This window comes from Pimephales promelas, chromosome 1 (genome assembly GCF_988280905.1).
Source record: "Pimephales promelas chromosome 1, fPimPro1.hap1.1, whole genome shotgun sequence".
NCBI classification, from domain to species: Eukaryota; Metazoa; Chordata; class Actinopteri; order Cypriniformes; family Leuciscidae; genus Pimephales; species Pimephales promelas.
The window spans coordinates 5,070,144-5,083,609 of record NC_142769.1 but is presented as its reverse complement, the minus strand read 5'-3'; the positions used below and the strand labels follow the sequence as shown (position 1 = coordinate 5,083,609).

Below are 13,466 nucleotides of genomic sequence, written 5' to 3'. Positions count from 1 at the left end.
TACGGGCTGCCAATTTTCTTGAGCCAATATTTGGAGCCGATACACTTTGCTCGCTAAATTTACTTTATAAAAACGACATGATGTTAACAAATGTTACAGGTCTCGATTTAACAAAAGTAACATTTATTTAACTTTTAAAAAAACAATATTTAACAAATAGTAAAAACGCGAGGAAGAACAAGAAGAAGTAGATAAACAATTTAACAAATATTAAAAACATGAGGTTGAACAAAAAAAAAGTTCAGTGCTGAAAATAAATATTTAAGCATAAATGAAATAATTACACTATTATACACCAGCATAATAAAGTGCACAGTGCACACTGTACTTCATTTTAAAAGTAACTTAAAAAGTAAATTTTCACTTAAAAAGTAAATTTTTCTGTGCCAGGAAAAACTATCGGCGAACGCAGCAGTCGCATATCGGCCGATTCCGATACACGTAAAAAACGCAAATATCGGCCCGATATATCGGTCGATCACTACTCTGGAATAGCCTTCCTGATAATGTTCAGGGCTCACTGTCCCAGTTTAAATCTAGATAAGAGACACATCTGTATCTAATAATGTCTCTAATAATGTACACAAAACCTTGCACTTCGGTTATTTTAAATCAAAAGCACAATACATTTCTTGCTTGAAATGTTATAAAGAGTACATTTTTGACATATGGACATTATTTTGACAGTCACCTGTCGACAGACTACTCTAAATTGTAATGTAGAAACATGCAATTTCTGTAAACGATATGTATTGTGAAAAGAGCCATACAAATTAACGTGAATTCAATTGAATGATTGTTTGAATAACAAAAATTGTAATTTCTTGTATCTTTCACATGATGATGCTTTCCAAAATTTGGTCCGATTAAATTTTTTTTTTAATCTTTTTTTTTTTAAACAAAACAAAAAATGATTGCGAAATTATTCTGCCATAAATTAATTTTGGTACTAGCTCCTACAGTTTATACAAGTAAACCTTAATCTCACCTGTAGGTTGACCTCTGCCTCAAAGAAGGTCAGACAGGAGCAGTAGTGTCGTTCTGAATCGATGTCTGTAAGCACCACTGTAAAGAATGTCGGGGGTTTCCTCTCACGAGACAGCCTCCATCCACCAGGCTGGCAGAACTGTAAAAGCACCAAAACAAACAAACACTGTTAGACTTCACTCTACACAAGAGTCTGACATTACCAGAACATCTAGTCCACGCAAAATAAATTAGGTTTACCATAAGAGGTGACATCATTTGCACAGAGAAGCTCATGGGAATTTAAATTGGGGTTGTTGAAAATCATTTCAAAACACCTTTCAATGTTTTGACAGGGATTACTGGAATGAAGTATGAGGCTGTTAAGGTACGTCGGCGTGCAAATTGGCTAGTGTGTGATCATATGCAGGATGTGCCACTTCAGATAGTACATCCTCTTATCAGAAGGCAGGAAACGCCACTGAGTGCCTCAGTGGCCTTCTAAAAGTCCCTCCATATCCATTCTGTTACACAGAAAATCCCAATAATTAAATCTGGATACTATCTTAGCAGACTAAAAGTAGATTCCTCATACAGATTTACAGATGAGTCCTGCTGCTGAATCCATGCTGCTGCAAATGCTGTGTCACAACAAAAGAAATCATTCTACATGAGTTGTAAGTTTGCAGTCTGTGAAGCTATAAAAGACAGCATACTGAAATCAAAAGCTTTTGAATTGGATTATATCAAGTCAAGTATCAATTTGCAAAAATATGTATTTCTGCACTATCGAGTGGCTGATGTAAGATTTCAGAAGCACAGTGGCTTTCCTGAAGCTCAAACATTAGAGCAGTGGTTCCCAATCCTGTTCCTATAGAACCACCAATAACCCAAAATGTTGGGTGTCTCACATATTTGAGGTCATAGAGCAGGGGTGTCCATCCCTTCTCCTGGAGGGCCACTGTCCTGAAGAGCTCCAACACAAATTGAACACACTTGAACCAGCTACTCAAGGTCTCACTATACTAGGCTTCCTAGAAACTTCCAGACTGGTAGGTTGAGGCAAGTTGGAGCTAAACTCTGCAGGACAGTGGACCCCCAGGACCGAGTTTGGACACTCCTGTCTTAAAGGGATATTCCACTTTTTTTGGAAATAGGCTCATTTTACAAATCCCCCAGAGTTAAACAGGTGGGTTTTAACGTTTTCGAATCTATTCAGCTGATTTTCTGATATTTAGAAGAATATCAGTAACCAGACAGTTTCTGGTCTCATTGACTACCATAGTAGAAATACTACGGAAGTCAATGAGACCAGAAACTGTCTGGTTCCTGATATTCTTCTAAATATCAGAAAATCAGCTAAATGGATTCGAAAACGGTAAAACCCACCAGTTTAACTCTGGGGGAGTGGTAAAATGAGCCTATTTCCAAAGAAAGTGGAGTATCCCTTTAAGAGTCTTTACTAATGAGCTGATGAGTTGAATCATGTGTGTTTGATTTATGATGACATTTAGGCGATGTTTATACGGAAACGATCTGAAGAGAAAAAGCAAAAGTGGCATTGCGTTTTCACTTTTTATTCTGCGTTTAGACGATGGTAATGATTGGGAAATCTGCGTGTGTATGGTGACGCAAAAGTGTGTAAAATTCGATGTAGTATGCACTCCAGACGGCTAGAGCTGCTTTCCGACCAAGTAGTTACAGGAACTTAGTCATAGGCACTGTCCACTTCTAAACAGTTCTAAGAACTACTCTCCCCCAAACTCGGTTTTGCTGCTTGCGTTTGCACTGGCCAAGTGGCCATAGGAACTGGTAGGAGGGGTAAGTTGAGTGACGCAAGCACGGCGATGGTCTTTATAGCATCATCACTAGACGTAGCACGGCCACATACAACAACTACAAACCAGCAAAGAGGAGGCTATTGCAATGTTCCTGTTCTGCCTTGCCGGGACCTTAATAACGGGGTACGAACGGCGGCGTTTGCTAAAACACACAGCGTATGGCAGACAGCGCGCTAAAAGTTCCGTGTTGACAGTGGGCGTGACTTATAAGTTGAACCAATCAACGTAGACCTAGGGAAAGGGAACTAAAAAAGTCCTCGCTCTAGACTAGGTACTAAAAGAGTTATAGGAACTACGATCTGAGGAACTAAAAAAAATCCCCAATTTAGTCCGGTCGGAACACGAGAAAAAAAAGGTTATAGGAACGTTAGGTTCTAGGAACTGCAAAAATCCCTCCGGTCGGAAAGCGGCTTAGGTGGCGATGTGAAGCACTGCCACACAACAACAACACCAAGTCCGCGTTCCCGCATACAACCTTCAATGTGCCTTCTTTGATCATGAATAATATGTGAGAATATTTCGTACAATTGCAGAAAAGACTCTTGTATGTTAACCAGAGCTGCTAGGGCAACTTGAAGGTCCGACGTATGGAAATAATCCGACATGTTAGTCATTATTTTCCTGTTCTGGCGCATGTCTGTGACGTAAACGCGTACCGCGAGCAGATTAGCGTTTTTGCCATTTAGACGGGAACGCGACGGTGGAGCGTTTTTAAGATTTCCACTCTGAAGGGTGGTTTCACTTTTTTGCATTTTCAAGCCCCAAAAACGCTGTCGCCGTGTAACCGAAAAGCACATCCGATAAAATATTTTACGTCTTCACCCGGAATCGGTGAACAGGGCCTAAAAATGTGCAGTGCAGAAGGTTCTCCAGGACCATGATTGGAAACCAATGCAGTAGAGCATGGCACTGGCAATGCAAAGGTCATGGGTTCGATTTCCAATTACTGATAACATGCAATGAAATCACTTTAGATACAAACGTTTGCCAAGAGCTTTAATGTAAATGAAAGTGCAGGCAATGAATAGATGCTTTTGAAAGACTCTCCTGACAAGCGGTAAAGAGATAACAGAGAACAAGTCATTAGACTAAGTACATCTGCTTTGTTAGTACTCGAGTTCGAAGTGGCTTGGCAGGCACAGTGAGGTTGGATCACAAATGGCGGCCTTGCAGGTGAGAGAGGAGGAAGAACAGGAGAAGGACAAATCAAAGAAAGTCAGGGATGAAGATGAAAGAGAATTGGGAAACTTTGGGAAAAGACAACTTTTGACTTATGGATAGGGCAAAAGTGATAAGGTGAGTGGGTAGAAACATGACAGAGTGATGGGAGAAGGAACAAGAGCGAGAGGGACAGCAAAAATGAAAGACAGAGCGATATGTAGTGTGTTGGATTGACCTCAGGGCTTGAACCAGGATGTTAGCATCCCGCTGCAGCCACAATAGAAGGCAGGAAATCTGGAACGCTGGCAGGCGAAGACGGAAGAGTGGGATGCTCCTTTCCCTTGTCAGATTGGGAAAGGTTCCAGGAAAATTACAGGAAAATATGAAAATATTCAAAGTATGCGATAAATTCCCAGCCAAATCCAGATAAACAAATAATGAGAGTGCATACATGGGTTGAATATGTGGGACAGCAGTGCCACAAAGACCCAAAATGGACTTTAGACAGGAAAGATGCTGTAATTTGGCACAAATGACAACATATAACCTGGTGTTCTTCTATTCCTCACAGCTTCATTTTTCATTTGCCTTAAATTTAATAATATGACATGGTCTATAATTGTGGAGAAGATGTTGTATATTGTTATATTATTACACCAATCCCCCTTGTTCCCGAGGTTGTTATTATTCGAGTGGACCGAGGCTCTTAGTTTAAGAGGCTGGGGTCTGGCATTGATTCAACTACTACAAAACCCAAGCCTTGGTCTGAAGTGTTTTGCACGTGCTTGATTTATTTCACAAGACTGAACATCCAGACAGACAACAACTTTTTCGTTCTCATCGACTGGACTGCAATTTTTTACTGTAAATATTAGCTTAAGTTTAACATTTAAGGTCACTGAAGTAGTTCGGGAAGAAGGCTAGGATTGGTGGGGAGCTCTAGGACAAGATGTTTTTACACAGCTTGAAAATAAACTCATGCTACAATGTGTTAGAACGATCGTTATTGGATTCTGTTATCTGATGACAAACACACAAGGGATCGGTTCTTTAACCACGACTGTGATGAGAGGTCTTTGTACTTAATGTCTGTTTGAAGCATACAGAAGCCAAAAGTTCAACAATTCATGTCTCAATTCATATTAGTCATTCCAGTTCTTGAGTTGGAATAGCTCAAAAGAATCAAGAATCAAAATAAGTTCAGGAATCAGGCTGGTTGCACTAGCCAAAATATTACTGATTCACTAAAAAGAACCAGCTTAGTCATTTGTCCGGGAATCAAGATGTTTTCAAAGTAACTTGGATGTGTCTACATCTCCATCTTTTGACATTTGCACTGACAAGAAGTTGAAATTTCCCACTTCCAACCTCAAACCTGTTCCAGTCAACTTGGAATTCTCCTACCTCTACTTGAAGATAACCAATTTAATGTCACATGAGTCACCACCATCTTGGAAATGAAGTCAAATGATTGTATTCGAGGTTGATCCGATGGTTATTTTTAGGGATGCACCGATATGAACATTTTGGCCGATACCGATAACCGATAATTCTTTATATTTGAAAGCTGATAACCGATATATATCGATAAATCTAAATCCAATTTTTACATAATTTTTGAAAGCCTGATTGCAAAAACAAAAGTCTCACAATTAAAATCCGTCCCCTAACACGTTATAATGTTCTCATTATAATTTCATGTAGCCGATATGACAGCACATTTTGCACTTAACTATATTAAGATCAATCATGTTGAACAGTGCGCATCTTAAGTGTCTCAGGTGTCAAGTAAAGGAAATAAAGGAAGGAAGAAGGAAATAATTTATTATTTATCAGCTTTAATATATCAGCCAAATTTTATTATCAGGCCGATAACGATAACATAAAAATGAGCAAATATCGGCCGATACCGATATGGTGGCCGATATATCGTGCACCCATTGTTATTTTCAAGTTTCGAGTTCCAGCATTAATGGTACATCATACAATAATAATCATGGCTGTATTTCGAAACATGAGTGAAAGAAGTCTAAAGTTGAACCTATCTGAACTTTGAGCGTCACATTACAATGCTTCACCTGCTGACAAGACGTTAGCTTGCCACTTCGCTCCAATGGAGAAAGTTGACACGAGTCACATGAACGAGTTCTCCAAACCGAGCTTGCACTCTTGCAACCGTGAAACAGCTGAGTAATATCACAGAGAACACAGACCCTTTCCTTAAATTAGCTCTCAGTCAAGTGACAATGGCACTCCGTCGTGTCCTACCAGTCATGATGTCAGAGGGCTTTCAATTACACAGCTGGCCTTGTCAGAGAAAGTCCCTCATCATGTGAGAAATGAGTGGCACGTCCACTCTGCAAACAAGACACAAGATCTGCAGCTTGACCTGCTAAGAATCAGTTCGGTGGCTAAAAGCATGGAGGACAGAACAACCATATCGGATCCTCGTCTGCCTAGTGCTGTGTTCCGTTACTTGCATCTCTGTTAAATGACAGCCATAAAAGGCAGAGGACTGCTGCCCTAGTTAGAGGACAAAGCAAGAGCCGCCACTATGATTGCTCTGGGTTGTGTAACAGTACATAAGTTGTAACAGTAGAGACGTATTCCTTAAACTGAATTGATTTCAACTGGCCTACCTAAGTCCCCCTGAGGTGAAAATCAAGCTTTTAATTGTGTTTATATGTCTATGTGGTGTTTTTAATATGCTTTAATAAGAACCATGTGCAAATTCATGTCAACGCCATTGCTGAGTATTTTCTCCTTAAAACTGCAGTGAATCAAAGAGTCTCAAAACAGTTTGAAATCAATGGTGTTTCTGACGTCACAAACCACATTGAAACCATTCAGATCAACGCGTGATCATCAACGAGTGAATCTCTGAGCTAATGTGCTAATTTGCATATTCATATAACCACATATATTCAATGAGGAAAAGGTGTTGTTACATTTAATCTAGGAAATGATTTTCAAGGAAAAAACTTTTAAATATGTAATTTTGGTGATCAAAAATGAGTTTTAAGGGATAAAATGATTGACTACAGGGGGACTTTAAGGCTATACAACTAATGAAATATTGAAGACTCGAAAATGAAACATTTTTGGGAAGCAATTTCAAATGCCAAATCATGGTTGCCGCCATTGCTCTAATTTGCGCCATCCAGTGCTTCACACTCCATTCCAGTAGGTGTCAGATTCTTCATCCTCTTCTGACATTTTAATGGCAATGGGCCAACCACCATTCAGGATTGGCGTGTAAAACATTGGATGGCACAGAGTAGAGCAATGGGCTTTATGCACAGCTGCACTACTTCCTGAACTTCAGCCAGCTCCTTGTTTATAGTCTGCCATTATTGGGCAAAATTGATTAATTCAGGAGTGTCTGATTATTGTTGCCATGACTACTGAGGTCAAGCACACCTGAATTATTCAATGTAGACAGGAAACAAGGAGCTGGCTGAAATTCAGGAAGTAGTCAGAGAATGTCTAATTGAAGAGAATTGGGACTGGCTGGTTACTTCCGGGTTCTGGACTGGCTGCAGTAACACGTCTCTGTCCATGCGGGGGCGCTCGCGGTCGAGTGCAGAATGAATGGGAGTCAATGGGGTTTCACCACCAGAAATCCACTTTTCTCAGGATGTCATTTTTTGTCAAGTAATTTGAAAGTTGCATTCAAAAGGGAGGGCTAAGATAATACACTCAGCTGAAAATTGCATTTTTAAGTTCACTTATCTGTTCTAAAAATCCGTTCAAAACTGTGATGACGTCACACAATAGGAGAATGCTAGCGTGTTCCGGCCAACAACAGCCTAACCTGTAAGAAATCAAAAGGACATAAGTACTCGTTCATTCGACTTTTGGCCTATAATCTATATTGAACTTGCGGAATCAAAAATAAAATCCATGTTGATTTAGCGAATAGCAGGTGAAAGAGACACATTTAGCCGTTTAGCCCCATAGACTCCCATTCATTCTGCACTCGCCCGCGATCACCTCCAGTGGATTTCTAATGGAACTGCAACCAAGATGATACACAATGGGGCTAATAGGAGGTGCCAAGGCTCTTCGTTAGACGGGCTCTGAAGTAGTAAAGCTGTGCATAAAGCCAATTGAACCCAAAATTGAGCATAAACCTGGTTCCAGGATTTATCCATTGGCTTTTGGATTATAGCAGAAAATAAGCTCTGTGCATGTTTTGTTCATCGTCAAATATTCACAAATGCACACAAATTATAATTAATTGAAAACATAAATACACTCGGTAGAGGTAAAATCGAAAAGTAGGCTATAAACAGACTACACCACGGTTACATGACTTCAGCATCAACATCACTAAGCTCTTTCAGTTTTCTTTTAAGTTTCCCTTGCAAATTCAAGTTAGAATAGCTAGAATGGCAAGAGCGTTGTGAAAAGAACTAGGCTGTGAAAATGCACTAGTGAGTAGATGAGTTTACAGTCTCTGTTTGGCTGATGACTTTCGATGTTTCTGGCAACCTCTGTAGTCTCATTAAGCCACTTTTCAAGACAAGTAAAAGCTTCAAAAATCAGTAGAATGTATTACTGATGTATTTAACATCATGATAATTTTAAACTTGTGTTAACAACAGACGTAATTTAAGCCTTTTAACTGAAAACTCCATTGACTTAAAGACGATGGAACTAGAAAACGAGCATTTAGCCTAAAAATATGTCATACCTGCAGCACAAAATGGCAGCCACCACAAACTGACTGCGTTTGATTTTCACTGAATCCAATCGGAGCACTCAAAAAAACAAAACAAATAAGCTGCATGGACTTTTGCTGACCCGTGATTTGGTGTCAGCAAAACCAGATACCTAACCATATATTCATTACAATTATTTCCTTGTGATGTGAAGAAGAAAGAAAGTCAAATGGGTTTGGAACAAGTGTCAATTACGTCATTTCATTTATGCCTGGTTCAGATTACACGATTTTAGCCCGATTTTGGCACGATCCGTTTGACGTAGGGTGTCGTGGGGATTCGTAAACGACAACGGGCGTCGGGACACAAGATTCGATCGTATCATCTCGTATAGGGCGACAACCTACAAAGCGTCTGCGATGCTTCACGACATCACGACAAAAAGTCTAGCATGTTTAATTTTTTTAACAGTCGTCCACGGCGGTTCCGTCACATGTATAGGGTTGACCAATAGGAGCACAGAAGCTTTTCCGTACACAACTGTCAAAAATGGCGAAACGAAAGAGAGATGAAGGTGTTAACGTTAAAACTAAAAGTAAAAATATATAAGAAAACAATATTTTACCTCAAGTTCTCTTTGGAGGATTGACAACCCATACTGTCCTCTTCGAGCAATCCGGGAACGTGTCCATTGTCGGGTTTTCTTTCTTTTTTTACTTTTTTCTGAACACAGGACAGCCAATACAAAACTCACCGCTTCATCCATTGTTTGTTTACGCTCGTTTCCGGAAGTCACCCGCTACTAGTTTCGCCTTTTCGATGACATCACGCGCGCCGTTAAAGATGGCATGCGATGACTGGTCAGGAAGCAACGTGTAGTCTGACATGCGTCTTGTCCACGACACGACAAGATTTTAGGAGTCAAAATCGCGTAATCGGACACGGTGACTATCATAACAAAATCGTGTAATCTGAACCAGGCATTAGGCTCACTTGAACACTTCCATTATAACCAATAAGGCAAAAACATAAAGTAAATAAAGTAAATAAGATATGTAATTTTCTCCATAGGCAGCTGATTCACAGGACCTATAAGACTGCCTTAGAATTTCACCAAAACACACAAAACAAGTATTTTAAGACATAATTGACCCTTTGTGTCGGAAGCATATTGATGCCTAACAAAAACTGTCCAAGTAGGCTGTGTGTGAGGAAAAGAGAGAGGGTATGTGTTTTCATAAGGTGTGAGAATATAGATTATAAATGGAATAGACACTTGTTGGCCCATCACAACCTTCTCGCCAAGGTGGACAACAGCTGAAAATCTCACAGGAAGAAGAACAATAACACTGGGGAAAGAGGTGTCAGGACTGGTCACCCTCTGTCAACACTGTACAGTTTTATCAGAACGGGCAGCAGCTAATGTTGAATCCAAATATGGGACAGTCTATTTATGTCCGCCACAGACCAACGGTAGGAAATGCTCAGCTGAGCCAAGATGGACACCCCATTCTTCTGCCTGAATGTGTTGAGCTGAAGGAAACCTGGACTAACCTGTGATGAAAACACTTCCTGGGAACATCTTCAGGGTCAAAGGAAATAAATAATAAAAACAGGGTTTTCATGGACATAACCCATCAGAGCATGTGCTAGCAGATCTAAATTACTGAGGTAACACATGCAGTTTTCACATTACCAATACGACTTTGTTCTAAATTCAGCTATGGTCAGGATATTTCATTTGGTCAGTTATGAAATACCGCACATATGGTTCACTTTAGGGGCAGATATTTTTAGTTAGTCAATGGGGATGCTTATGTGGTGGAGACATTAAAAATGCCAAATGAGCAACATATTGTCAGCATCATAATTTCATGACCTGTACTTTATTGAGCTGATGACAATTCAAGCATGTCAGAAATGCAAAAGAATCTGGTGAGAGAGTATAACGTGTCAGTATTTGAGCAGCTCATACAGCTGGATCAGTCGTGCTCTTCGCTAGTCCTCTCCTCTGGGGAGATTTCCTCACTTGAGATGAATTTCCTTTTTTAAAACAGCCTAAATTGAAAACACACTGACATTTGAACGGGTGAATTTTAGCCTGAAAACTTTCGACAAACATGCAGCAGTCCTCAGAGAGTTGAGTGATGTTTCACTCTAAGCATTTTGCTTTCAGTTTGTATTCCCAAAACAGCAGTGGGGGAAACACTTTACTAAGAGATCCTTGGAACTTCCCACCATTGCCCGGAATACGGCAATGAATTTTACTCATGTGTAAAAAAAAAAACAATGGTAGGACAGGTGGCAGCACGTTCTTTACAAATACAAAAGGTCAGCTAAGGTCTATTGGGATGTTAACCACTAATTTTTGTATCTTTCATAGATAAGCATATGCAGTTCTGCCCTGTTGGTGGAGCTCAACCTCAACTACACAGTTTTAAAGGAGTAGTTCACTTTTAAAAAAACTTTTGCTGATCAAAGATGTCCACGTCTTTCTTTCTTCAGTTGAAAAGAAATTACGGTTTTTGATGAAAACCTTCCAGGATTTTCTCTATAACGGACTTCATTGGGAACCAAACGGTCCAAATAAGAGTTTCAGAGCAGCTTCAAAGGGCTTTAAATGACACCAGATGATGAATAAGGGTCTTATCTAGGACCCTTCGAGTCATGAACGATGAACGAGCTCGAACAGGAGAGTCACGAACGCTCATCACAGAACAGAGCAAGGCGAGCATTTGTGCTTATAAAACTGAAACTTATTTATTTCTTTTTTAAATGAGTGATCGTTTTGCAAGATAAGACCCTTATTCATCGTCTGGTGTCGTTTAAAGCCCTTTGAAGCTGCAATGAAACGGTCATTTGGACCTTAAACCGTTTGGTTCCCATTGAAGTCCATTATATGGAGAAAATACTGGAATGTTTTCATCAAAAACCTTAATTTCTTTTCGTCTGAAGAAAGAAAGACATGGACATGTTGGATGACATGGGGGTGAGTAAATTATCAGCACTACTCCTTTAAGATTAGATCTGTAAACGCCTCACACACAACAAGTCAATTTTAAACGTGACCGACATGTTGTGACGCGAAATCTGAATGGGGGAAAAAATTTCGCCCGGCAACTGGAATGATTCCTCCATGGACATGGAAGTCCATGCATCATCATGATTCGTGAATAAACCTCTTTTTGAATGACCATATAACATGCATCAAACAAACATCAACAACATCATCAGGATTGTTGGACTTCACAAGCTAAACAACAAACAGCAGTTCCAGTACACTGTGCTTTGATTAGCCAATTGTAAACACCTTTGTCCCAGGACTGGATTGAGGCACAATATGGGTCTACGTCACATTGCAGACCCCTGCCTGTGAGTGCAGCGATAGTGAAGTGGGCACAGGTGTTTCCTGTGGTTTTCAGAGAGGCCGTCACCACCCACATTTCCCTCCTTCCAATCAGCTATCTTCCCTCTGTTTATGTTTTTCAGCTGACTAAACAACAGCTCCACGCTGCAGGTTGGCCATTCACGTGCGTCGGCCACTCTTCACTCTCAGCAGGAAGGCGAAAATGGCCCTGCTTTTGAATGAAGGGAGGGTTTCCTTTATTCACAACACAATGGCTGTTCATTACACAGAACTTAATAGACTTGCACGTTTACTATAGCTGTCATCCTGATGACGACGACAAGAAGCAACTGGTTGCACAAGAATACCTTGACCTTTATCAATTCTCTTTGTTGACAACAACAGATATATAAACAATTCCCATGACGAATGTTGCGTTTCCAAATGCAAATTTATAAGCGACTCAAATATACAGCACATGCAGAGTAGCATTTACTATGAATCGAAACTGAAAACACTACTTATACTTCCAGGACTCTGAAACATTCAGTACGTCGGTCAGACTTTATTACATCACAACCATTGTGATTTAATGATCGCATAAAGCCATATCACATTCCCACTGCCATAGATTGTCAAAATTCATAAAAAATAAAAAATAAAAAAAACGAACGCCGAGTATTTGGCGATTTGGATCACTGTAAAAAAATATTTTCAAGTTTTGTTATCACAACATATTTTCTTTTGTCAAATCAACTTTATAATAATTTATTTAGTTGAGATAACTTATTATTTTGAGTTTCTGATGATTAAATTAATCTCCTTCATTGTATTAACACACTTTTTTCCAGTTCAATCAACTTAAAATTTTAAGGCAACCCAGGTTACTTACTTTTTTAAGTTAAACCAACAATATTTTTTACAGTGAAGTAATCACAACATTTTTTCTTTTGTCAAATCAACTTAAATAATTTATTTAGTTCAGATAACATATAATTTTGAGTTTCTGATGATTAAATCATTCTCCATTGTTGAATTAACTCACTTTTTCCAGTTCAATCAACTTAAAATTTTAAGGCAACCAGGTTACTTACTTTTTTAAGTTAAACCATCAATATATTTTTTTACAGTGTGGCTAACATCTACATTAAATAAATGTATTAATTATTTACACTTGTGGTCAGAATTATTGGCACCCCTTGTAAATATGATAAAAAATGGCTTTTTAAAAAAAATCAATCTGCATTGTTTATCCTTTTGATCTTTAATTTAAAAAATTGCAAAAATCTAACCTTTCATTGAAGTAAAAGATTATTTTACATTATTTTCAACAGGGTTCAGTTTAGGGGACTGGGTGGGACGGCTTTATTTTGCGCTCAGTTATGGTGTGTTTACACCGAACGCAAATAGAGCGTCAAATACGCGTCTATCGAAAGAACACAATTTCTTTCTGGCACAACGTTTCCAGCGCTATTTGATTATGACGGG

The 13,466-nt window shown here is 39.3% G+C and overlaps 1 protein-coding gene across 4 annotated transcripts in view; it reads right to left on the bottom strand.

Moving 5' to 3' along the window:
- The window catches only part of sbf2 (SET binding factor 2), a 168,882-nt gene that overhangs the window by 124,997 nt on the left and 30,419 nt on the right, over nt 1-13,466 (bottom strand). For all 4 annotated transcript variants that reach the window (XM_039690899.2, XM_039690902.2, XM_039690903.2 and 1 more), the window contains exon 3: nt 989-1,126. In XM_039690899.2, the coding sequence (XP_039546833.2) occupies nt 989-1,126 (138 nt within the window). The remainder of the gene's footprint in view (nt 1-988; nt 1,127-13,466) is intronic.